This window comes from Paralichthys olivaceus, chromosome 14 (assembly GCF_024713975.1).
Source record: "Paralichthys olivaceus isolate ysfri-2021 chromosome 14, ASM2471397v2, whole genome shotgun sequence".
NCBI classification, from domain to species: Eukaryota; Metazoa; Chordata; class Actinopteri; order Pleuronectiformes; family Paralichthyidae; genus Paralichthys; species Paralichthys olivaceus.
In genome coordinates, this window is record NC_091106.1 from 11,501,218 (window position 1) to 11,525,163 (window position 23,946).

The 23,946-nt window shown below is 42.2% G+C and overlaps 1 protein-coding gene across 14 annotated transcripts in view; it reads right to left on the reverse strand.

Moving 5' to 3' along the window:
* adgrb3 (adhesion G protein-coupled receptor B3) overlaps positions 1-23,946 on the reverse strand; it is a 118,450-nt gene that overhangs the window by 1,346 nt on the left and 93,158 nt on the right. For 8 of the 14 annotated variants that reach the window (XM_069538626.1, XM_069538629.1, XM_069538628.1 and 5 more), the window contains 14 exons: positions 21,338-21,464; positions 20,232-20,335; positions 19,996-20,098; positions 10,593-10,743; positions 8,702-8,771; positions 8,228-8,294; positions 6,785-6,888; positions 6,360-6,458; positions 5,833-6,004; positions 5,514-5,609; positions 4,438-4,477; positions 2,160-2,821; positions 1,985-2,020; positions 996-1,100 (listed from right to left, as the gene is read on the reverse strand). In XM_069538626.1, the coding sequence (XP_069394727.1) occupies positions 996-1,100; positions 1,985-2,020; positions 2,160-2,821; positions 4,438-4,477; positions 5,514-5,609; positions 5,833-6,004; positions 6,360-6,458; positions 6,785-6,888; positions 8,228-8,294; positions 8,702-8,771; positions 10,593-10,743; positions 19,996-20,098; positions 20,232-20,335; positions 21,338-21,464 (1,936 nt within the window). The remainder of the gene's footprint in view (positions 1-995; positions 1,101-1,984; positions 2,021-2,159; positions 2,822-4,437; positions 4,478-5,513; positions 5,610-5,832; positions 6,005-6,359; positions 6,459-6,784; positions 6,889-8,227; positions 8,295-8,701; positions 8,772-10,592; positions 10,744-19,995; positions 20,099-20,231; positions 20,336-21,337; positions 21,465-23,946) is intronic. The other 6 variants (XM_069538630.1, XM_069538631.1, XM_069538635.1 and 3 more) reach the window with 5 other exon arrangements.

Sequence of the window (23,946 nt, forward strand, 5' to 3'; positions counted from 1 at the left end):
ACTAAATGGGCTTCATGTATGAGCCATTCATCTGAATGAGCTCTCACTGACAGTCCCAAAGATACTATTTCAAATAAGGGAGAGGAGCTGCTCCCAGTCAGGGAATACAAAATGGATACTAATGCCTGCAGCCAGCTCTGCAGTACATTCATTTGGGGAAAAAAAAAGAAAAAGTGTGAGTGTATTGTAGTTATCGTTTTCTACACAAAAGAACTTGCACTGGTAACTAAGCAACGGGTCTCAAATTGCATTGTGCAGTAGGGGTGATTGAAATGTGAGTGAGAGAGGATTACGTGCAGCCAAAAAAGGGAGCTGCGGTGGAGCTGACATTGTCTAATAGTCTGGCCGTGTTTGGTCACCAGCTCAATTTCTGTTTGTTGCGTTCAATAGAGAAAACATCGCCGATTGTCTGAAGGAGCAATAAAGCTTGACGTCCCCGCCGTCTGCAGCTCCAGTCAGGTGTGGAGACGGATGCTGTGACTTTGTTTAATTTGCGGCAAGGTCAGGAACATTTTTGTTTGCCTGACTTCCAGAGCAGCTACGAAAAAGCTTTTCCCCCACAAACAGTAAGAGAAGAGCGACCGGTAGATTAAAAAGTCTGCCATGCATTAATGGAAGGAAAATGATGGGGTTGCTAAGTAGATAAATGTGCATGTAAATAAAAGTGCATTCATGGCCTTGCATTGGAATGGATGCACTCTATCGCAACAAGGTTACCAAAGGTTTTTCTTCCCTGAGTCTGGCCTTGTGAAGAAAAAAATGCTTCAGTGCTTTTAAGGCGGCTGCCCCCTCGCTCGCCCCCCCACCAGCTGCTGGCAGGCCCTCTATCAATAGGAAGCTTCACTTCCACATGAATTCTTCGGCTACGAAGCCGTTCATTTGCACAATCACACATTATGTGTCCTGCACCGGATGTCTAATAAGGGTGTTTGGATGTTGCTCTCTCTCTCTTTTAATTGGCTGACAGCCACCCCCCTGGTTTTCCTGTTACTCACCATGCTGCCCATATTTGGTATGTCTCGAAATCGGTCCAGGGTTTGAAATTTCTGATTCAGTTCCTGGAACAGCTCCATGTGTCTTTTCCTGGTGTGCATGACTTTCTGCAATGGCAAGGGTTTTTGCTTTGGTATTGACAGCCAATAATGGAAATGCATCTTCCTCTCCACCCCCTCCAACTCTGATCAATTTGTTAGTGTCATGGTGGTTTGCTTATAGGCCAGGTTTGAAACAAATCTGTGTGTCTCTGCATATAAATATATATACAAGCCACTGCCAAAATAAAGGAAACACCGATAATTAATGTTCGGTTGATGGGATGCTGAAAGCTCGGACTATTTTAATTGCTGTATCTAGATTAAACATAATTCTCCAGTGACAAATAGCCTTTTAGAGTTTTGTTAGGGTAAGGGAAATCCTTATCATCAAACCTTGGCACAAATCTTCCATTTTAAGGGTCGGTGTGCATCTCAGCTAAAACGAAAAATGCTCGCCGCGCCAAGAACAGCTGCCAGAAGCCTCATGTTTCCTTTACTTTGACCGAGCGCACATTATATATGCAGCAAAGCCTGATTTAATAATGCAAAGGAAATGCTAAAACCTGCCAAAGGGGGTTTAAATATATGTTTGCAAGCCAATATAATAATTGTTGGAACCAGTGGTAAAATCAGATGTGAAATGTGCAAATGACTTTTAAAAGCATACATTTTAGAAATCAACGTAGAGCTAATGGATGGAGGAGATGGAGGAGGACAAAATGTGGATGAGAACTGTTGCCCTGTTTGTCAGTTGACAGCCTTGCTTTTACCTTAACTACACAGCATGTCAATAAATCTCAGTTGTGTCAAGGCTGTGTTACTCCAATAAGCTTAAGAGGCACAACAAGTACTAGTAAATCAAATGACAAACACAAGTGCAAAAAATGGCTTTTCTCTGCATAAAAAAAATAGATGCATGTGCTGAGGCAAGAAATGTTATCTTCACGTACCTCAAAGTCCAGATCAGAATATCGCGACTTTCGTCTCTGTAGAAGTAAAACATGAAGATGTGAAGTTATTAAGTAGTTAAGCACATTTCTCAACATGCATTGTGTAATTTTTTAGATGTGTGGTGTTTATCACAGTTGTGTATCCTCTGCACTTCATCCACAGGAGCATATGTACCTCTAAGGAGCTCATAGATATTGTAGACCCTGTCTCACTCCTAGAAAGCCCCGCGGATTCCTCCATCTCGGCGAGGAAGTTCTTAACCGCCGTGCGAGGTTCAAAGGGCAGGTTCTGCATCGGCTCCGGAGCGCTAGGATACTGCTGCTCCAGGTTCACATTCATGTGGTCCATGCCTGATGGGCTTATATTGAAATCGGGGCTCATCTTGTAATGCATCAGCCTCTCGTGCGACAGCGTATCCATAGTGATGTTCATCTTGGTGTCGTCCTTAAGGAGAGTGGGCATGTTACCCGCAGAGGCACGGGGCATGACTATGTAGTCCGTCTCCATCATCTGACCCTGCACCGGGTGGCCCTCCATGTCGTGGCCGCCCATGTCCTGGTCGCTCTGCCGCATGGCGTCGTCGGTGCACAGGTAAACGGTGCGGCGCATGTCGGCGCTGCTGTCGGCCATGCACTGCTCCTTCAGCTCACCCACTCCCATTGGCATGTGCAGAGCCGAGGGCTGCTGGATAATCACTTTGGAGATGATGTTGCCAGGCAACGTGGAGTAGTTGAGGCCCTCGGGGGCCTTCTCATCCTCTTCATCATTGAGGGAAATGCGGGAGAGGGTGCCTGTTATGGTGGCTGCGCGACAAGAGCCCATGTCTTTGTGGAGTGCTGCGGGGCAGAGTGATACAAGGATTAGTGGGAATTTCGCAGTAATGAAAGTAATGTCACAGTTTGTCTGAGATTATCCAGCATATGACCCAAAGAACAAGAGAATCCAAATCAATACGAGCCAATTCCCTGAGGATTTATTTCTGCCGAGGGAAAATGGTGATGACAGAGCGAATTCTGTGGATATGTAGAGTTTGACATTACATTAGTTTTACAAAGGAGCACGACAACAGATACAGGTATCTCTGGAAGATAGGACTGTAAATAAGAAAGTGCTGAATCATTCTCACTGCCATTCAGGATATGGCTTATCCTTATTCAGTGATTGGTGATGACCTTGTAATCCACATATTCATAAAAACCCTTTGGTTAAGAACATCCTGTCCTCGCCTCCTCATGAATCATAGGGAATTATCCTGTCTGTTCACAAAACACCTGCAAGGAGACGACAAATAAGATCTAATACCTCTAGCCTTTTTTTTTTGTTTGAGTCTCATATTATGCTCAGGGTTGAAACACTCAGAGTCTGGTCGTATTCACACTGAGGAAATTGTCCGATCCAAGTTTACACTTTTTATTCTGCAGGGTGACACTGCAGGTCCTTGTGTCTGATGCTCAAAATAATCCCTTTTTGTAAACAACCTCTGTTCAGCCCAGGGACTTATCCGGGAAGTGCATTTCTCTCTGGCTGCTGCTCTGACTGCAGCCTGAATCTGGTCATGACTTATAAATGACACCTGTCTCTTTGTGTTCGGGAGAACGTGCGTGTTAGCTTTACAAGACCACACTGCACGAAGGAACGTGTGTTAGAAGAGACTGTTTCTCTGTGCTGTGAATAATGGTCAGCTCCCTTGTTCCCTGCAGATCCATTTAGGAGGTTGTTTTTTGATGGTTTGGGAGGGGTCAGACAAGGACAAGAGCAAGTTGACAACACTAGTCACATGCAGGATACTGTTTTTGTCTACTTTTGTTTGTTGTTAGTTTGTAGGATTATGCAAAAATCCATTGCCAAGGAAGAAGCCATGACATTTTGTTGTGGCTCCAGATCAGAAAGCATATCCAGGAATAGTTTTTCACTTTCTTTCACATTCCGAGATAGAGATCCTACATTTCAAAGTGAATAATCCATGGATCTTGATGAAAGCAATTGTATATTTAGGGGACTGTGGCACCTAAGAACAGCAACAAGATGCAGGAATCCGGGAGAAACATTTTCTCTCAGCTCAGCATCAGAAGAAGACAATCCCCCCTAAAAACAGACACATAAAACCTACGCACATATTCTATGTCGGCATCGACATGGTAATGAAAAACATAATTATGTGTGCGACTGCCAGACGATGAGAAGAGCTGATGTTATTTAAATCTATTGCGGCCATTTATTGCGGTAAAGCCGACACTTGAAGAGAACATCCAGCAGCTTTCTTTATACTGTTTTGTTCTCAGATTAAAGTCAGTGTTTGAGTAACTGTGAAAAAACTCCTGTGGGGATTGTTGGTGGTTACGTAACCGAAGCTATTTTTTACTGTCTAACCTCTTTTTTGGTGTTTTCATTTACATGCAAAGCAAACAAGCTGCTTGTTCATAATAATAATAACAAGAGAGCATCTGTTTACCTGATCGGCAGGCGATGTCCACATCCTTCTCAAAGTCCGTCTGTAGGGAAAAGACAATCAAATGGTCAGTGTTGCTGAAAATAAAACCCTCTTTGTATATATACAAACCCAGAGCTGCAAGATGAGGATCAATAGCATATATTTATATCATTATTTCACTTTGGAAAAATGCAAAGCAGTCTAGCTCTTCCTAACAATATATCAACAAAACATCAATGGGGGGAAACTGAAGATGCAGCAGCTGGGAAGCATTTTGTGCTTGTTGCTAATGACTGTATTGAAGCAGGGGGGGGTGATATCATTCTGTTATCATGAAAACTATCTCACTGCGAGGGGCATTAGAATACTAATCGCAGATCATTGCTGTGATGTGCCGGTAGTGTTGTCATGCTAGATGAAGAGACCAGTGTCCCATTTCAAAGGTCAGGCGGGGGAGCGGTTGCGCCATTACCCAGAGAGAGGAAATGAGAGAGACGACGCACGGGCAAACATGGATGCTGGGTTCAATCACAGAGGAATAAAGGATTGGGCTTGGGGCCTGTACAAGAACAACCAAAGGAAACTAAATGTCGTTTATCAGAGGGCCGAGCATCCACCCTGCATGTCATTGCAGCTTTGCAAAGGGGTTCTAAACTGATGGTAAACAAGGGTACATAGAGTAATGCAGACATTTAAAGAAGTTGCATGAAGAACACAAGTCAAGTTAATGTCAAAGGGTTCTGAATGTGTATTATAAAATAACCACTTATATTGTTGACTGAGGGCGAGAGGCAGGGTGAACAGGTCTCGAGTGTATCACAGGACGAACACACAGAGACTAACAAGTATTTACACTCACGTTCACACCTATTGGACAATGTAGAGTCTCCAATTAACATGACCCCTTCTGCATGACACGAGTAAGTCGGGTACCAGAGGAAAGACACAGGGAGAACATGCAAACTCAACAAAGAAAGACTACGGCCGACTGGGATTGAAACCTTCTTGCTAAACCACTTCACCACTGTGCAGGAACATTAGGTCTATTTAAATTATAGAGGATCTTGTTCCAGATAACAGGGGGTAACTGTGCCTACCATTATCTGAGCATGTCCATTAGGGAAGGTTCCTGTTGCGTCACCGCTGATCGGGTCTTGGCAGTTTCTCAGCCGACATCGGAAAGCATCTTGGACCTAAAGAGAGGAGGAATCGGTTCTTCATCATTTTCACAATACTGCATATCACAAATGTCATGTGTCAGGGTCTTGCCAAATCTCAAAAGATACAGTGTTCTGATTTTAAAAAGTGCTACTTGATGTGTTAAGGAGTAATTTGTGATTTCAGCCAATCTCGTTGCTGCAACATTTTCAATAAAGGACCATGGGGAAGGACAGATGACTTGAAATCGTCCTCTACCTCTCTCCGTAGGACACAGTGCACCATCACGATGACGAAACCCTGCAGTGAGTCGAAGACGGCAAAGAGGATCTGAAAGAGGATGGAGCGCTTGTCCGTCATGGCGAGCACTGCGGACATCCAGGTCAATGCCAGCAGAGGTAGGACAACACAGGAACTCCATAGGGACGCCCTGCGAGGAAGGGGAGGAAGGATTGTGTAGAGGAAACAACAGTGAAGATGCTATGATATCTGGACCGCTGAGTGCAATCTGCATCACAGCCTTTTTACTCCATAGCAACAGAAGGGCTTTAATGTGCATGCGGGTAATAATGTGCTAAATTTACTTTTAAAATAGGCACTGCGTGTTTACAATAGCAGATGTTCCTGCACTGTACATCAAATCTCCTGTGGATGTAAGTGGAACATCAGCTTACGACGCAGCGGACTGCGAGCGGGGTCTAAAATGGTGGAGGTGGACACGTTGTACATGCAGAGACTCCCTGTAGCATCGTCTTATTGATTCAGAGACACTGACAGGCACTTACATTGCATTGCTAGCTGTAGTTGCTGATAAAGCAGTTGTTGATACAACGCCACATTTGGCACACTTGAGAGTTAATCCTGTATGCGGCTCACTCATCTGTCTGTGGGACATAGAGACAACAGCATGACACACAACGCTCAAGGCCACTACCCTGACTTTAAAACCCACCCCCGTCATATTAGCAACAAGCAGAGGCCGCCAAAGTGTGTGCGTCGTGATGATTTCGTGAGATCTTGGACTGATTCTGCCAAAGAAATTACGGAGCCGTGTCGCTCCCGAGAGAGATCTGACCTCTTTATGTTTATACCTAATTTCCTTTCAGCGGCACAGAAAACAGGGTCTCAATCTCCATATGTATAAATGACAAATTCAAAGCATGTGTGTATTTTTGCATGATGTTGAGAATAAAAAAGCAGGGGTACTAACAAGGACGTGCTGTCATACCCTGCTCGGTGCTTCAGCTTCTTGTCCAGAATGCCGTCTCTGGACACGAGTTTGTTAAACACCAGGATTCCGATCACCATGTTGACCTGTCGATGAGGGAGGTGAACAGGAATATTATTTTATTTTCAATAAATCAACAGCAACAAGATCATTTCAAACCCGATGCAGGATATTTCTTATAATTTCCCTTCTTGACATCCTCCATAGGTATTCGATGATTTATGTCACGATCCCGCAGGCGTTTTTTTTCTCTCTCTCTCTTAGAATTTCCATCTGCACTGAGCTTTGACCTCCAGCTTCTATTGTTTGCTCATCTCTGTGACATTTCAGCCAGTGGATGAGGCATGCCCTGCCCACTCAGCCTGGCACAACAGCCTTAAGAGAAAAGATCTCCCTGACAAGACACACTCGTCTTCTCAAAGGCACCTTCTCCTATTATTAGCAGTGCACCGCGCTCATGTAAAAACTGAGGGAGATTCACAGCAGATTCTCTAAAACATAAGAGGCTATTTCAAAATCCCTCTGGCTCAGACAAAGAGTTCATTAACTATTTAGCCAAATACATTCGGGTACGTTTTGTTCGACACGCTTTGTTTGGGTGGCACATTTGATTATGATGTCACAGTATACACTCAGTTAGTTGCTCCGTCTCACTGCGGAGGATTTTTCCGCAATGTTTTGAGATTGTGTTCCTCTGAAGTTCATCACAAATCACAATTCACGTCAATGTGTTTCTGAAGCTTAACTACAGCTCAGAGTTATTTCCTCTTTACTACAATGTAAAGGCAGGATGATTATAATTTCTCCACTATATTAAATTTTACTAAAATCTGACGCATTAATAATTGATCATCTCACAGCTTGAGCATGTTGCCTGATGGGATACGCTCATTACTTTTACTTTCAAACCAGAGTGTTCCTCCATAGAGTGATAACACACTGCAGCTGTATCACATCGATACTGTACCATCATTAAAACGACATTGTGGTCTGTGAGCCTCTTGTTATTTGAAAACAAGCAGCAAAGCATCAGAATATTATAATTATAATGAATAAGAAATTCACATTATTGTGAGCTTAAACATGATTATTGATTTTTCGCTTCATGAAGGAGGTCATGTATACATTTGTGTTTGTTTGTTAGCAGATCCTGTAGTTTTTTTCCTCTTTTGTAAACATGCTGTCCATGTTTTCCATCATTTTCATTGAATAAAATCATGCTTAGGGGACTGATATTTATGAGCGCATTCAATCTGGTGCAGATCCAAATAAAATTTGTATCCTGTGATTTTAAATGTGCCTTCATAAGGGCACTGTTGGGCCTTTGTGGAGGTATGTTTATTTTTTTTCAGTTGTAAACCTACATTTCCCTTGTATCCTTGGCATATAAAAGTAAAAACTGGACGTGTGAAGACTGAAACCTACCAGAACAACAGCAGCTGCAGGTCCAACAAAGGCGTAGAGGAGCCCACCCTCCAAAGACAGCCAACAGCTGCAGGCGAAGCAAGGAAAAACAGTTAACTCCCACCAAGGCATTAACATCCAAGTTAATGGCGCACACCAGCATACAATTGCATTTCCCTTGACTGTCAGGGGAGATGTGCCATATGCTGTAACTCTATTTCCAAAGTTTCACAGGGTAATAAAATGCTAAAGAGATTTTAAGCAGTGTTTATGCGTTTGGTCTCCAGCAGGGATACAACTCAGTTGAAATTGGGGTCTTGCTGCGCTATTTTGAAATTTGATTGGGTTCATGGGACTTTGTTTATGGCGCTATTTAGGAGAAGTAAACCACCGCACACGCACTTAATCACCACTCTTAACGTGTTTCCATGGACCTACTGCTGCATGTGGGCTGAATAATAAATTCAAATATATGTTAAAAAAATGAAAACTTACTATAAGGGTGTCCCGTAGCCTTTTGTTTTGGTGAATCCCATCGAAACAGCAACCACCAAAGCTGGTAGCCCTTAAAAAGAGATGAAAACAATCGATAGTTATTGGAGCAGCTCTCGTTGCTTGTCAGAAGTGAGAGACTCAATCCATAAATCTGCAGAGGAAGTCAGCCTCTGTGCCCTCCAGTCATTAAACAAAGTGAAATGAGATTCTCTCCATTAGAAGCTGCAGGATGAGACTATACAGTCATCCCAGAGCGTATGATCAACAACGTGCATGTAAACATTTTATTCTGTATAACATTAAATTGAATGGCAGAGGAGAACAGTGTGTACTCTGCATTGACAAAATGGCAGCGGCGCATCAAGTCCAGATATTTCATCACATCACCGCTCTGTAAGAAATCTCACCACCATCCACACCTTATTTCTTATGAAGGAATCTTTTTTTTGCTGTATTGCTCCTCATCATAGATCGGTGTAATGGATTCAGTCTTTACTACAGTGTGCTCGGAATATCAACGCTTTTTTCGTTCCTCCTCTCTGAGTGGCGCAGGCAGGTGCTATTGATGTAATCAGTTTCCTGGAGGCACGAGGCAAAGACCCCGTGGCCATCCAGTGCCTCTCCGCAGTGCTGAAGAGGTACAGAGTGCCGAGTGTACACAAGCACGTCATAAATCACCGCCTGGTGGAGACTCTGCAGTTCAAACAGGCTGAATTAAGAGACAACAGGTACTGTGTGTTGCGCGACACTGAAAGTACTCAGTTTTCTGTCTGTTTGTCTTCTATCCTCTTTGAATACGAGAGGAGATCTGCAGAGGATTAGACTCATTTTATCTTTTCCAAGTCATTACATGTAAAAACTAATGTTCATATCATGTAATGCATATTTATTGTCACACAACAAAACGCGAGCTGTCTTATTTATCATTAAAGTGTATGTTATATCTTTTTCTTGTTGAGATCTATGTGATTGTGGAACAGCCTTTGTCCATTTTTTTTTTTGCAGCAGGCAGTGGCACTGCAATGACTAAGAGAGCCTTGTTTGTTGCTAGGTAACAGGAAGAATGAGTGTGGGCTCTTTCATAATCAAATAGATTTTTTTTTAAGGAGAGATTTCTAGTAGTCTGTAAGAAAGAAAAAAAGAACCCTTTGGACGAGGATTCATACATATTGACATTTATCAAATGAGGAACAATATGTAATGTTTACAGATTTATTGACAGATGTGTGTATTTCCAACCAGATGTGTAATTGTCATTGTTTCATCTTTTTTTGCAGTGTGGTGCATGCATGCAGGGATCACAGCGTGGGAGGCAGCAGGAACTGAATTATCTAAGACCAACCATAAGCAATCATTTCCTTTGTGATACGTGGATTTTTTTACAGGTTAAAGTTTTGAACGACTGAACAATAGATCCTCCGTAGCGTCTCTGACAGTGTATAATCACACAGCTCGGACTCGCACCGAGCTCCAGTCCATAAATCTGTTACTTTACGGCTCTGTCAACGTTACATTCTCCCGAGCGTGAGTTCTGAGGATTATCAGATGAAATGTTTTCTGCTGCAGCTTGAATGCTCGACACACACCCTCTTGATCAGACATAAGGTCATTGCAACCTGCGACAGGAGAGCTACACCAGTCTGTCTCACCAACCGTCGCTCGCTACCATCGCCTCAAGGCCGGTCCACTTACCCGGCCCTTGAGAGAGAGTTCAAAAGTATCACGATCCGATAAAATGAAGATCTAGCTGAGAACGAGATGAGAATGGTGGGCGAGAAAAAAACTAACTACTTGTGAAGACACCTTGACTGAAGACCTTCAGAGAATACAAGCGTGAGGCATAATGGGAGCTAATGGGAGCGGCTTAGGGAAACATGCTGCTCAGACTTACCCCAGCCAAGACACAGAAAGCGCTTGCGGATGAGCCGAGTCCGAACCTTTCCCGTCACTGCCATGTAGGACTGCCAGGCCTCTGTGAGGACCCAGCAGAACGATGCCAGGAAGAAGAAGTGCAGGAAGGCTGTTGTCATGATGCAGACGCCCTGAAGATATAAAGAGCAAAAAACGGGTCAGGACAAGATGCATTCATTGACTCTGGATGCAACCAAGACAGACAGCAGTGCACTGCCCGTTGTAAACCTGCCTGTTTGGAATGTTCTGTTCTCTTGTGTTAATGCTCTGGAGCTACTTCAGAATTATTCCTTGTCATTAGTGAGTCCTCTTCAAACGGTTCTACAATACACTGTTACTTTGTGTGCTGGACGTTGTGTTTCATCCTACCTGGTTTAACTGCAATGAACATTTTATAGTGAATCATTTTTTATAGAATGAAACTGAATTTGCTTATAATTACTGTTCACGTGTGTGGCATAAGTTTAAACAATTTACCTTCCCACTGTTATATTTTTTCTACATTGCATGTTAGCTATTTCAGACGTCAGTTAAGCATGCGACACGTTCTTCAGATCTACGGTTTGACCCAGTTGTTGACCGTAATTTCATGTTCAACCTAGTCTGCAGGCTGAAGGCTCACTGCTCCACCCCCAATGACGGCTACAGAGCACTGGTCGCTTATTTAAATGTTATTAATATTGAACCTATAGCGTGTCGACTGTTTGTGAAATATAGATACAACATACAGACAGAAAGACAGACGTTTGTGGAATTAGTAGATATATAAACACAGTAGCTCTGCATAACCAAACCAAACGCACACTACTTTAGATTCCACAAGTAGAGTTCAGATGCTCCCTGCAGGAACACATCAATTCTATTGATATCTCATTATTTGGTTGAACTTTTCTGGCAGCAACAACAGCGTTCGCCTGTCTAGACCACATCCGCTGAGGTGCCGTCCCGTGCTGTGAATGAAACAAAGCGTCTGGTTTGAACTGCAGCAGCAGTAGTAAAGATCAGAGCCAGGCATTGCTGACACAGAAAGCCACAGCGTAGCATTTCTCCGCACTAACCCTTTTTAGTATGCTGGGGATCCCACCTGGAGGCATGTGAGCCAAGGTCAACTGTTTTACATGGAGAGAAGGGGAACGACCCACAACACCAGCTGAATGATACAGGAACACACGTGTCGGAGGAGGGGGCAGATTACGTTCAGGCTCCACAATCCAGCCACGCTCCTCTGCTTTTTTAGATCGTCCATCTTTGTTCCAATTCTCTCCAAATGGGATTGTTTAGAAGAGGATTAGAAATAATAGAGAAAAAAAATGTGTTCTTAAGAATTATTGTCATTGCACACTGACATTTGTAAGTGAGAAGAGATTAAGCTTCTTTTTCATTTCACTTCAGATTGTTTGCAGTGTGAAACTGTGGTAATCTGAGTGACACCGTACAAAGAGGAGGAAGATTGAAGTGTATCATGTCCCGGGGCGTCCACATCATACTGTGAGAGCTCCCATACACTTTACATCCCCACTGAGAGAACCATGCTAAACCCATCATCCCCTGTAGTGTTCACGGGGTTCATGTGGAACAATAATCCTGCATTACCTCACACCTCGGAAGTAGGAAAACCCAGGGAGGATGTTTATCACTCTACTGTACATGTGGATTCAGGTAGAAAATGTGAAAACTCATGTCAGATGGATTAAGGTTTCATGTTATTATCCCATTTCTAACACTGTTGTTACTTAAATACAAATGACCATCCAAAGAAAATCAGTGTTAAATAAGAAGACTATAAAAATATTGACCCTGCCTTGCTAACACTGAGAGGATTTATGAAATCTATACTGTATGTGTGGCATTATAAAAAGCTGCAGTGTCAGATTAACAGTGTTACACGTATAGTTTAACTTAACTACTGACCAACTGTAAAACATATTGTGCATTTGTGGTGACATAAAAGATTACAGCCATATTTTTGAAATATATGAGTCAGCTTTGGCAGAATCCAACTATTACACATTTATAATTCACTGTTCAAAATGTCCAACCTCTTAAAACGTATCTGCCAAAATCTGTATGGCTTAATGTTCGCACTGACACAGCGTTTAATTAGTAGATTTGAATAATCAGCACAAACTCATCAATTTGGGATCAACCAAGTTTTATGCATTTTTCTGATTACATGCTTATATAAAATACTATCTACTATATACCAACTATTGAAGTACTGCACGCATTGCATTGGAGACAGTAATAAAATGGCTCAGCTTTAGAAACAAAACTGAGCTGCCAATCCTGTAAAGATGAAAGTATCAGAGCGACATATAAAATCAAAGAATGTGAAGTTCCCATGACACAAAGCCACCTGCTCGTGTGGTAATTACAGGTGTGTACAGCTGCTTTTGTAGAAAACGCACGCTTATTCTTGCAGTGAGGAAAAGCATTATGCTTTTTCATTGCAATGCTACGTGCAGTATCTCCTATGTGTCTTTCCTGTATGTTAGCAAACAGCTGGGGCTGAGCAATATGACACCCTACATCTTGTCACAAATCAGACTCTTTAACTGTTTCCATCATTTGCACACTGCTTAATCTGGGATGCAGGCGGGAAATTTGCATGAAGGTGACAAAAACAAACATGGAGGACAGTCAGTGAACATAGCTGCGTCTTAGGTCACAGCAGCATAAATAGACAGGTGGATTCTTCCTGGGCCAACATATCCCAGAATTCACTAGCTTTGGTAACAAACCATTTTTCAAAGAGGCAATAACGCCAGCAAGTAACGAAACGTCCAAAGCTTGACTATCGTGCTTCAACTCAACCGCACAACTAACGGTGCACAGGTTAATATACCAAGGGGCATTGAACCTTTCTTGTCAAGTCCGAGGGAGGGACAAGCTGGAAACCAGACTGCTTCATTTCTGTTTGACTGCCTCCTTCATGGGCCTCGTAGACCACATCCTCTAGATTGAGACAAAGCTAGAACGAGGTGATTCTAAAAAGGAGAAGAGCTCCGACCAGGCAAGAAAAACAAGGAGCAAAAGAGGGGCTACTGCCACATGGTTTAGGTATTCAAAGTAAGACACAAACCAGAAAATTGTACTTTGAAAATTCTGCCAGTGCCAACAACAGACTTGAACAGCTCTAACCTCTTTTACTACCTACATAAGAATCATGTAAACAGTACAGAGAGTCTAAGGCCAGAGCCACAAAGGTACTGTTGAGTGGTCAAGCCAAACAATAAATAAAATCTAGCATTGCAACTTACATCTGCAAAGACGTTGACCCAATTCACATGGCTTATCACTGAGACTATCACTGAATGAAACACCCATTTTTAATACTAATAATTAAGAGAAAGAGGGAATAAGACAAGAAGAATCCATGTTGATTCTGTTATATACATTCATTATTCTACTTGTATGTGGACTCACATCCAAAGCTATTCTAGTGTTGCTGTTGCTCGTGTACTATTCAAGGTGCTGAAAATAGAGCCTGCCTTGTTTCCTGGAAACAGGTCATATGCAGCCATTATGCTTCATGGTTCATTTGGCTGCCTATACCATCCGCTCTCATTAGTCCTCAAAGAAAAAAAAGTGCATTTGAGAAGAGAGAAGGGTACATGATGAGGATGTTATAATGGCAGCGGTTTGACGTAGGCCACTTAGACAATAAAAATAAATAAATATGGTTGAGAGCTAGAGTTCACACTGCCCTTTAGAAAGGCAAATGCTGGGAGATGCTGACTGCACTGTGTCAGTATCCATGGAAACAGAGGAACTGAGAAAGGGACCACATTAAAACTGTCGCCAAGCTGATAGACATGAGGCTGAGATTAGGGGGCGATGGGGTGTACTTCAAGCCAGTTCAATAAAGAGAGTTTTAAGGTCAGGGCAGGAAAACTTTTTATTTTATTTTACCACAGCCTGACTAAAAGTCTGAGCTGAACCCCGGTGGTCTCACAGATATTATGAACTGGAACCTAATTGCCACCAAATGTTGTATCCTCAGTTTCATAATGTCATGGCAGACCAGTGGAATGAAAAAGGAACAGTGACATACAGTATTGTTAAAGCATAAAAAAGTGATTTTGGTTTTACACTTTTAAGAACTGGATTAAACAAATATTGAGATGAGTGAATTACCATGATACCATGATTAATTGGGTGCATGAGAGTGTTCACAATGTGACTTGTAATATATGGTTTCTTGTATCCTGATTCAGTAAGATGCACTTTTAAGCCATTCCTTGAGCGGGTGACCAGATTTCAGCTGGGGCCAGTGCCCCCCTGACCCTGCCCCTTGATCCGCCCCTGAGATTGGGGTTAGGTTAATTGGAGCCTCTAAATTGTCTGTAGGTATGAATTTGAGTATTAATGGTTGTCTCTGTGTGTCTGCCCTTTAATATGCTACGCAATCCTGTTTAGGATCTACCCACCTCTCACCTAATGTCAATTGGGGTTGGCTCATTAGAAAAATTGGCTCACTGGGCAGAATCACATGAAACACACTGTATCTAAAGTAAAGCACCAGCCTTCTCTTTGCTACTCTTCTGATTCAGTGTGGGAGGAGGAGGCTGAGGCAACAAGTGTTTCACAGAGTGGGTGCTTGGGTGGAGGACAATAAAACTCCAAACAACAAAGTGGCGGCGGTGGTGGTAAAGTGTTGTTGAACCAGCGAGCAAGACACTACAGTCAGAAAATACCTACTTGTACTTTGTGTCCTACATGAATGTGCCTCCACCACCAACCTGGAGTGAACTCGTGTTTTAAGACTCCTGCTTACTTTACTTCAATATGTATGTAACACTCTCAAGGCTCCAAACAATGCATATATTATTGTGCTGCACCGCACCAGAGGATTCAAGCTGTTGTTTACCAAGAGTTCGGAAATGAGCTGCATGTTGATTTCACCTGTTCCAAAGTTTAAGATTTAATTACTTTCTCTTTGTTGCTTTTGACAATTACTTAAAAGACATAATTCATTCTTTGTTTCATTCTTCGAAAAACCACAATACTTTTTAATCTACATTTTCTACTACTATCACCAGCAGCTGAAAACATATGGAGACTCTGAATTTTCAAATGTCATGGGAATAGAGCATTGTCAAGCTGTTTATTATTATAAGGATATGGATATTTGACAAGATGGTTGCTTTGATAAGCCATATGTGCTGGTACATACAGATTTAAAATAAAATGTGTTTTTTATTCTTGTGATGTATCAAAAAGTTTGTATGTCTTCTGGACTTTTTATAATACGCTAATACAACAAATATCTGATGATCTGTTTTAACTTCCCTGTAAGGACAGGCTGACACGCGGTGGACCTCGGCCACCTCGACCCCCTCTCACCTCATGTATTTTTACTCATTGTAGTGTGAACATTTTTACAGAAACATCCCAGACTCCCTTATTCTCCTGTACCTCCACCGCCAAAACAAAGAAAACAACAACGTCTGCTTCCCTTTGTTTGTCTTCACTCCATAAACCCAGATGAACAGCGACAGAGGACAAAGGATGAAGCGCAGACCGGCAAAGGTGACTCACTGACTCCTCGCTCCCAGAGGACACCTCCACAGCAAAGAGATGATTTCTACTAGATGATGAGCAACTGTGAATCAACAAACAGTGGAGCCAATTATATGCACTTCTTACAAGAGTTGAATGAGAAACAGAAAACAAGTGAGGCAGTGCCAGGCAGCGTGGCAATTAAACCCACACAGGGGTGATGTTTTCTCCTCATGTTGGCCTCAAACACTGGGTTCTACAGTAAGTCTGATCCAACACAACTCAAATATTATTTCTACAGGAGAGACACATTCAAAACAGCAGCAGCAGCAGCAGCAGCAGCAGCAGCAATAAAGTCATTGGCCTGGAAGTTGTATACACAGCAACGTGGAGTTCAACAAGACAAAAGCAGCTTTCTAACCTTAAATGACTTTTCTTGTACATAAACTTATAAAATGTAACCTTTGATCCTGATTTTGTTCTCGCTCGCAAAGACCGAAACATAACACGAAAAAGCAAATTTAATTCAAATGAACAAGATTGTGTTTGTATACAAAACCCACTTCTGATGTTGCTTTATTTAACAATAAAATCGAATGTTAAACCTTTGCTCACCTGGGGACAAATTCTTGATTAATGGTGTGTATTTTATATGTCAAGCTTTTTTCCCAGCTTACCCAGTTTCTAAACCTATGAAAAGGTAATTTTTAAAAGCACTACATAGATAAAATGTATCATTATCATTATTTTTATGATTATTATTATTAATGTTATTAAAGCAACAGACTGTGAACACTGTACTTAATACTGACACATTGAGAAGTTGATGGGTGAACTTGTTAGCTAACAATTGCTTCTTTATATTCATTAGAGAAATATCAGCATTTATTTATTTGATCACCACCACTTAAAACTTCTCTTTCCACTGGACACAGATTGATGATTGAATCAACAGAGCAAAGCTGTAAAACCAAAACAAAGAGCTGAAATGTGCTAAACTGCTGAGTAAGCTGCTAAGCCACTATTGGTTTTCATCTCAACATGATACCTCTGTCACATTACACTCTCATCGGATTTATTTTATATCTGAGAATACTGATGAGCTCAGCCTCTGTGTTCAGTGTAAACAATTACTGCACATTGGCCCATGAAGAATAAATCAGTCAGCGCTGCTTTAATTCGGCAGCTGGTGAGTCAGGCAAGGTAACTTTGTCCAGTCACTCTGGGGGAGACGCCGAAATGACATCTCCATTATGTCAGTGGGGTTTTCTCAAAAGCACATAATCTCACTGCAGATCTCAGAGACAGATATCCCATTAGAAGCGTGCCGGCTGACTATTCCATGTTAAGTGGTGCTCCTCATAATCAAGACAGGAGACAACTGGAGCCCTGATTAAATCTGACAAGGCTTCAAATCAGCTCAGCTTTAAAAAAGTGCCCTGAAGCTTGTTGGATTCATGGTCTTGCTTACCACTGTGTGCCAGATATGTGAGGGGCCAGCGAGGAAACAGATGAGCCGATCCCGTGTGGACGCTGTTTTTTTAACGGGCGTGCGTGATGATTATAACTCATTCGGTTTGGTTACCATTTGATCACATTTACACAAGATATTCTAGAATATCATGCTATTTTTTTTGTGTTCTCAATCATTCATTAATCATGACTCAATTTTCATTGAACATAAAAAAAAAGTTATTAATGAATAGGCGGAAGCATTTTGATTAATGAGCAGGGTCGGGTTCATTATGAGCCCCAACTGCTGTTCGGCCCATCTGCTCCCAGAACGACTCGTACCTGTAAGCACAGCGGAAGGAGCCGCGCTGTACGTCACCAACACATGCACAACTTCTAAATGGAAAACCCAAGATGTGTATATTTCTGCAAGCCCTTTAAAAAACATTTTTGGCTCTGTTTTAGATGCTGTTGCACTCAAAAAACCTAAAGCAGATGAATGAGTAAGTAGTAGCGGGACCTAGAAGCAATGTGGAGTTAAAAAAAACAATGCCTGCCTTGCAGAAGGTAAAGGTATATGCTGATAATATGGTTACACAATAAATGTCTGTGTGGTTGGATGTGTCTTCTGCTGCGCTGCCAAATGACTGAGAAGTGCATCTGTGTGGGCAGCTTGTAAATCCCAACCACTGTTTGCCAAACAATCTTTTTACATTAGCCACTTGTTTACTGGCTAGTTACGCAGCCGGCGAGAGAGGAAAAGTGATACATATTTATTGGAGACACTCCAGCTTTAACTATATGAATCCTGCTGGCTTGATCTGGACCTCGACTCTCGCTCCACATCCTTCTGTGATGGCCTTGAGTCATTTGAGGAATGCAACACAGCGAATCTAAGATCGAGCTCCAACGCAGTCAACTTTGCAGCCGAGCTTTATTGTCACCATTAGAGGATCCTTCTTTGGCGGGCATCACAATAATTTCATTAGTGTCTGATTGATTGGTGCAATATTTCTCCTGGTGTGCAGCAGGTCTGCCTTTCTGCTTCTGCACTGTCACATCTCCTCAGCTGCTAAACGCCTGCTCTGACTTGTCGATTAACACAGTAACATAGCAGTCGATAACATCAGTATTTCCATCAGTGAAAGATCTGACTGCACTTTGTTTGTTCATCTTTTCAGTTTCTGTTAAAGAATCTCACACCAGAAAGAAAGCCTGTTCTGTGAGGTCAGGGTCGGAGGAGGGATTAACTGTGTAGAAAGTTGATTTATGTAAGATGTGGGTGTATCCAGCGAAATCCTGTTGTTTGAGATCATACGACCATGCACCAGTAAGTTTGTTTCACTGTATTGGACTATTTTCTATCATTTCTACTATTAATATCTATGATCCACCCTAACTCACTCACGTTTTTAATTTTTACTGCATTTGGTGGCGACATATCTGAGAGAAACATGTGCTCTGATGAAGATTGCAGATGCTCTGTTGACTTAGTGGATGCGTCCAAGTTATAAAAGCAACTTTATGTACATTTTATTTATTTTATTATCTTGTTTAGTAATGGTACAGAATAACTAATGTTGTTCATATTCTAGAAACATCATCCATTCCTCCACTCATCCACCTATTTTGACCTCAGTAAATGGATAAATGGCTTTTGGATCCATGTGTTTGAATGTGCAAACCAGCTAAAAGATCTCTGACCCAGCCACCTATTAAATTCACCGACCTGAACTAGATTCATGACCTTCAGGATAAATTTACAATTGTATAGTCTTTTTCAGTTTTCAAACAGCATCATGCTTCTAATGGCAGTTAAAGATCAACACCAAAGTCTCAATGCCAACAGATTTGGGGTTAGCCCTGATTTTGACACATCCGAGCAGAGACCAATGGTTGCGAACCATCGCAGAGTGAAGCTACATCTCATATAGACCCATTAGAAACACTTTATTCACCATTTGCATGAAATATGACAGGCTTCTTAGTGCAAAAACCAAAAAAAAGAAAATAAATGAGTAATGAGCTTGAAAGAGGCTGTAATCTCCCAGTTATGTTCTTGTTTTTATGCTCAGCGACAGGAGCTAACATCTGGTGCGCTATTTTGAAGATTACATTTCTGGTGAATGTCATATAATCTTTTTCAAAATAAGAGCAAAGCTGATTGACAGTTCTCAAATTGATTGGTAAAAGGTGAATGTGATGGAGCTTGGACTTTAGAGGAACTTCTGAATATTCTGTATGATGCACTGTATCACTGCACATGTGTCACAACACAATAACACAACTAATGCTCACAACATAAATAGTAGGTTCCATTCAAAGTCACAGTGACGTGCTATTACACATTATCTTTGATATGTAAAACAACCATTAAGCCCCCACACACTTTGTAAACCGTGCAGAATAAATCCTTAAATGGCACTTACCACATTGTGTGTCTGTGTTTGTCCAATAAGGATCAGTATGTTCGAGCAGATTATAGATAAGCAGAAGTTAAGCAGGATGATGGATCTTTCCGAGCGAATGTACCTAAACAACAACAAAAGAGAAAAACAAAAGCAGCAGATCAGTGCCTTTCTTCCATTTGTAGCTGGACGTTCTGTTTTCATACAAATAATTTGTGAACAACATCATCATGGGGTCGAAGCTGTGTTGCAGTTACCTCCATAGCACGGCATAGATCACTGCCAACGTGATCAAGGCGAGGCAGGACAGACCACAGCCAACTATCAATGTCACAGATGGGACCCCTGAGTACGCCATGGTCTGTGAAGGAGACGGAGCAAAGCGAACCAGTCAGTGGGAGGCTTTGGACGTGGTTCACACAGGACAATAAATCTTTATTGTTGCCCAGAGAGGGAACCAATCAACAAACAACCGCCGCTAATCTGAATAACTCCATAGTGGGTTTCCCTTAATGCACTGCGAGGTTAGGGACGAGTGTGCGTGGGCTTGAAGGTTGTTTAGACGTGAGGCCCAAAAGCTTTCCACTTGGAAAGTACATTTGAAAATACTGAAAGACATGGAAAACTGTAAAGGCTTGAGTGCATGAAAGTGTTGCTTTTACTTGAGACTGTCTTCATGTCTTCAAGCATAGGCCTAGAATTTGGAGCTACACCGCACACTAATGCTGTTTCTGAAAATACATACAGTTATCTGAGCAATAAATCTGCGTTCATGTCCATGTTAATGGTCGTCATTCTGCTGCAGGCCTCCCAGAGAAGAAGGAAGAGCTTCATTTGTGTTATCTCACTTCCTACTGTGTTTCCCACAATATGCAGAGGCCACAGTCTAAGCACTCCATGTTCTCAATGTTAATTACTTCATCCACTTATGAAATGACAGGCTCCAGGTTCTTTCACAGTGATTTCAGCACATAAATAAACAACATAAACTGATGGTTTGTAATGTCACAGAAGAAAAACTCAGAACAAGGGAAGTGCATCCAAAAAAAACTTCTTCGTCTGAGGCCATAAGGTGGATTTGAGTGACAAGAAGCTGACAAGCATCAGCATGCACACGCCCTTGCGCGTGCACGAGTTATCAGAATATTGTGCAAACTAGAGAATAACCCCCCCCCCCCCCCCCCCACTATCTCTCCCTCTCTCTTTCTCTCACACACACACAAGGTCCCTTTACAGCTGAATTACTGTTTAACAGGATTAGCACTGCAAAGATTCAATTCCCTTTTTCTCACACATGCACACACACACACACACACACACACACACACACCAAAATGGATCACAAATCAATAGCCACACTTACTATTTCTCTCGGTTGCTGAGCCAAAATGGCGAAGGTAGACACACGATCACACAGGCATTTTGTATGGGATGCATCTGTGAGCACCGTTTTACATCCTTTTGTGGACCAGGCTCCCCAGGAATCGTTCCTGCAAAGAAGAAGAAGAGGAGGAAGGTTGTTTTTTTTTTTAATTCCAGCGCTGGCACGACTTCTCACGACTTCTCCACATCAGCGACATCGGAGGTTGTTTTTTTCTCTCTCTCTCTCTCTCCACTATGATTTAACTATTTATTTCGAGCTCTATAAATCGGTTACGCAAAAAAAACAAAAAAGACAGACACATCGACGCGGCTCTTGTGTGGCCACGAGCAGCGTTTCAGCTGGAGCGGATGGAGAGGCAGAGACACGGAGGAGGAGGAGGAGGATGGAGGGAGGGAGGGATGGAGAGATGGAGGAATGGATGGATGGATGGAGGAGGGGGGACTGGGAGCTGTCCGAGCAGACCGGTGCTGATTGATTCGCCATACGCAGAATAAACAGCATCAGAAGAGATACGAGCGCTTCATATTCACCTGCATTGGGATTCCTCTCTTCCTCCAAACGACTGTATCACCCCTTTTTCTCCCTCTCCTCCTCTCAATGCCCCTGTTATCCCTCTCTCTCTCTCTGCTGTTTTAATTAGCAGCTTGTGGATGCTTCCTCAGGGGGGGTTTCACCCTGGAAACGGCGGACAGCATCAGACTGATTCTCTGTTCCTCTCCGCTGCCGTGAGAGGAGGATGAGGAGGATGAGGAGGAGAGGAAGGGCTGATACAGTGAAGGGAGAGAGGAGGAAGAAGAAAAAAAAACATAACCGCACGCTGTCGCAGGATCCGCTCACACAGCCCCACGGTCTGGAGACGGGACGTGATGAAACGGTGGGGTTTGGGTTATTCCTCAAAATCATCTTTTTTATTTCTTTTACTGCGGCTGCGAGTTGCAGGAGCGCTTCAGAGAATATAAAAAACACCGCAGAACTAACACCACCCCGCGGAAGCAGCGCCAATGGTTGCAGCCGCTTCACACCACGAGCAGCCGAGGTGGAATAAAACGAGCGTGTCTCCTCGATTTCTCACACCTCTCCACTTATTCTCAATCTTCAGGGAAAATCCACCTCGATGAACAATCCAAACATCCCATGCGTAAACACTTTACTGTGCAAAAATGGACAAGGACGGTGGTCAGAGTTATTTCACCTGATGTTGGGATTCATGTCACAAACACCTGTTGTCCAGCAAGACAACTTTTTGTCTGTTCACTCCTGCACAATCCAGCTCATTTCAACACAGAGACAGAACCGGACACACGCATCAAACTGGAGTGACGCTTGATAGAGTTCATACCAGCAGTAACCTTCTGAAACAGCATTTCAATTTGCAAGATTCAGATTTACAAAATCCAGATTTTTATTTGGATCTGCACCAAATTGCACAATCTCATGGATATCATGTCCCTTAAACATTCCCAATTGATTTTATCCATGATTTATCCTTTAGGAAATCCAAGAAAAGTTTAAAAAAAATGCTCTTTCTCGCTGTTTAATGAAGTGAGGAAAAGGGTTTGTCCTTGGGTCATGCCCCACCCCTCCAGAGAATTTCATGGAAATCCTTCCAGTACTTTTTTCGTAATCCTTGTAACTAACAAACAACCAAAGCTCATCAGTCCTCTTATGAAACAACATTTAAATTGCACACACTCATGGATATTAAATCCACTAAACATCCTTTGAAAAACCACCCTATCTTGCAATGTTTAAGAAAGAAAAAAATCCTGGGCCCTTCCTTTGGTCATGCGCTAAACCTCCACACAATGTTATGGAAATCATTTCATTAGTTTGCTGCGTAATCTCCCACACAAATATATAAATAAACAAACAAATACAGATGTAAACATTTGAGGGGCTCTGGGGGACGTGGTGAATTTCTGCCAACGTTTTGTTAAATACCATCCATCTATCATATCACACGTGTTTTTCCTCTGAATGGGACAGACATGTTGTGAGAGTGCAAACAGCACTTTGCTCACAGAGTGATCTCAAGTGGGCAGCATGTGTGTGAAGGGTGTGATGCTTGTTGGTCACCCAGTGCTTCTCTCTGTTCTGTCTTGCAGGATTTACCTCCCATCTTCTTCATATCTGTACCCGACCCATCTGAAAATGTTGTATACATCATGTACAACCTTCCCTTTTGAATTACCAAGCAGTCTGCGACTTCTCACTTGGGCTCAGACTTCATGGCTGTGGTGAAAGCTGCCAGAAATCTACTTTAATCTTTGTTTCAAAACCCATAAGATAATCAGACACATCTACTATGAGTAGAGTGCATATTTCTGCCAAAGTCAACAGTAAACAGTCAAGAGCCAACAGTCCCCTTATGAAACCAAATTTAAATTCACTAGATTCAGATTTTTATTTCAACTGCACTAAACTACACAAACACATAAATATCAGTCCCCTAAATATCTCTGATCTGTTTCATCAAGATCCATAGTCCACAGAGAATTGTTCTCTGAGAAATCAATGAAATTGTGAAAAAATACCAATCTCACAATATTCACATGGTGAGCTGTTGTTTAATCAGCTACACTTACATT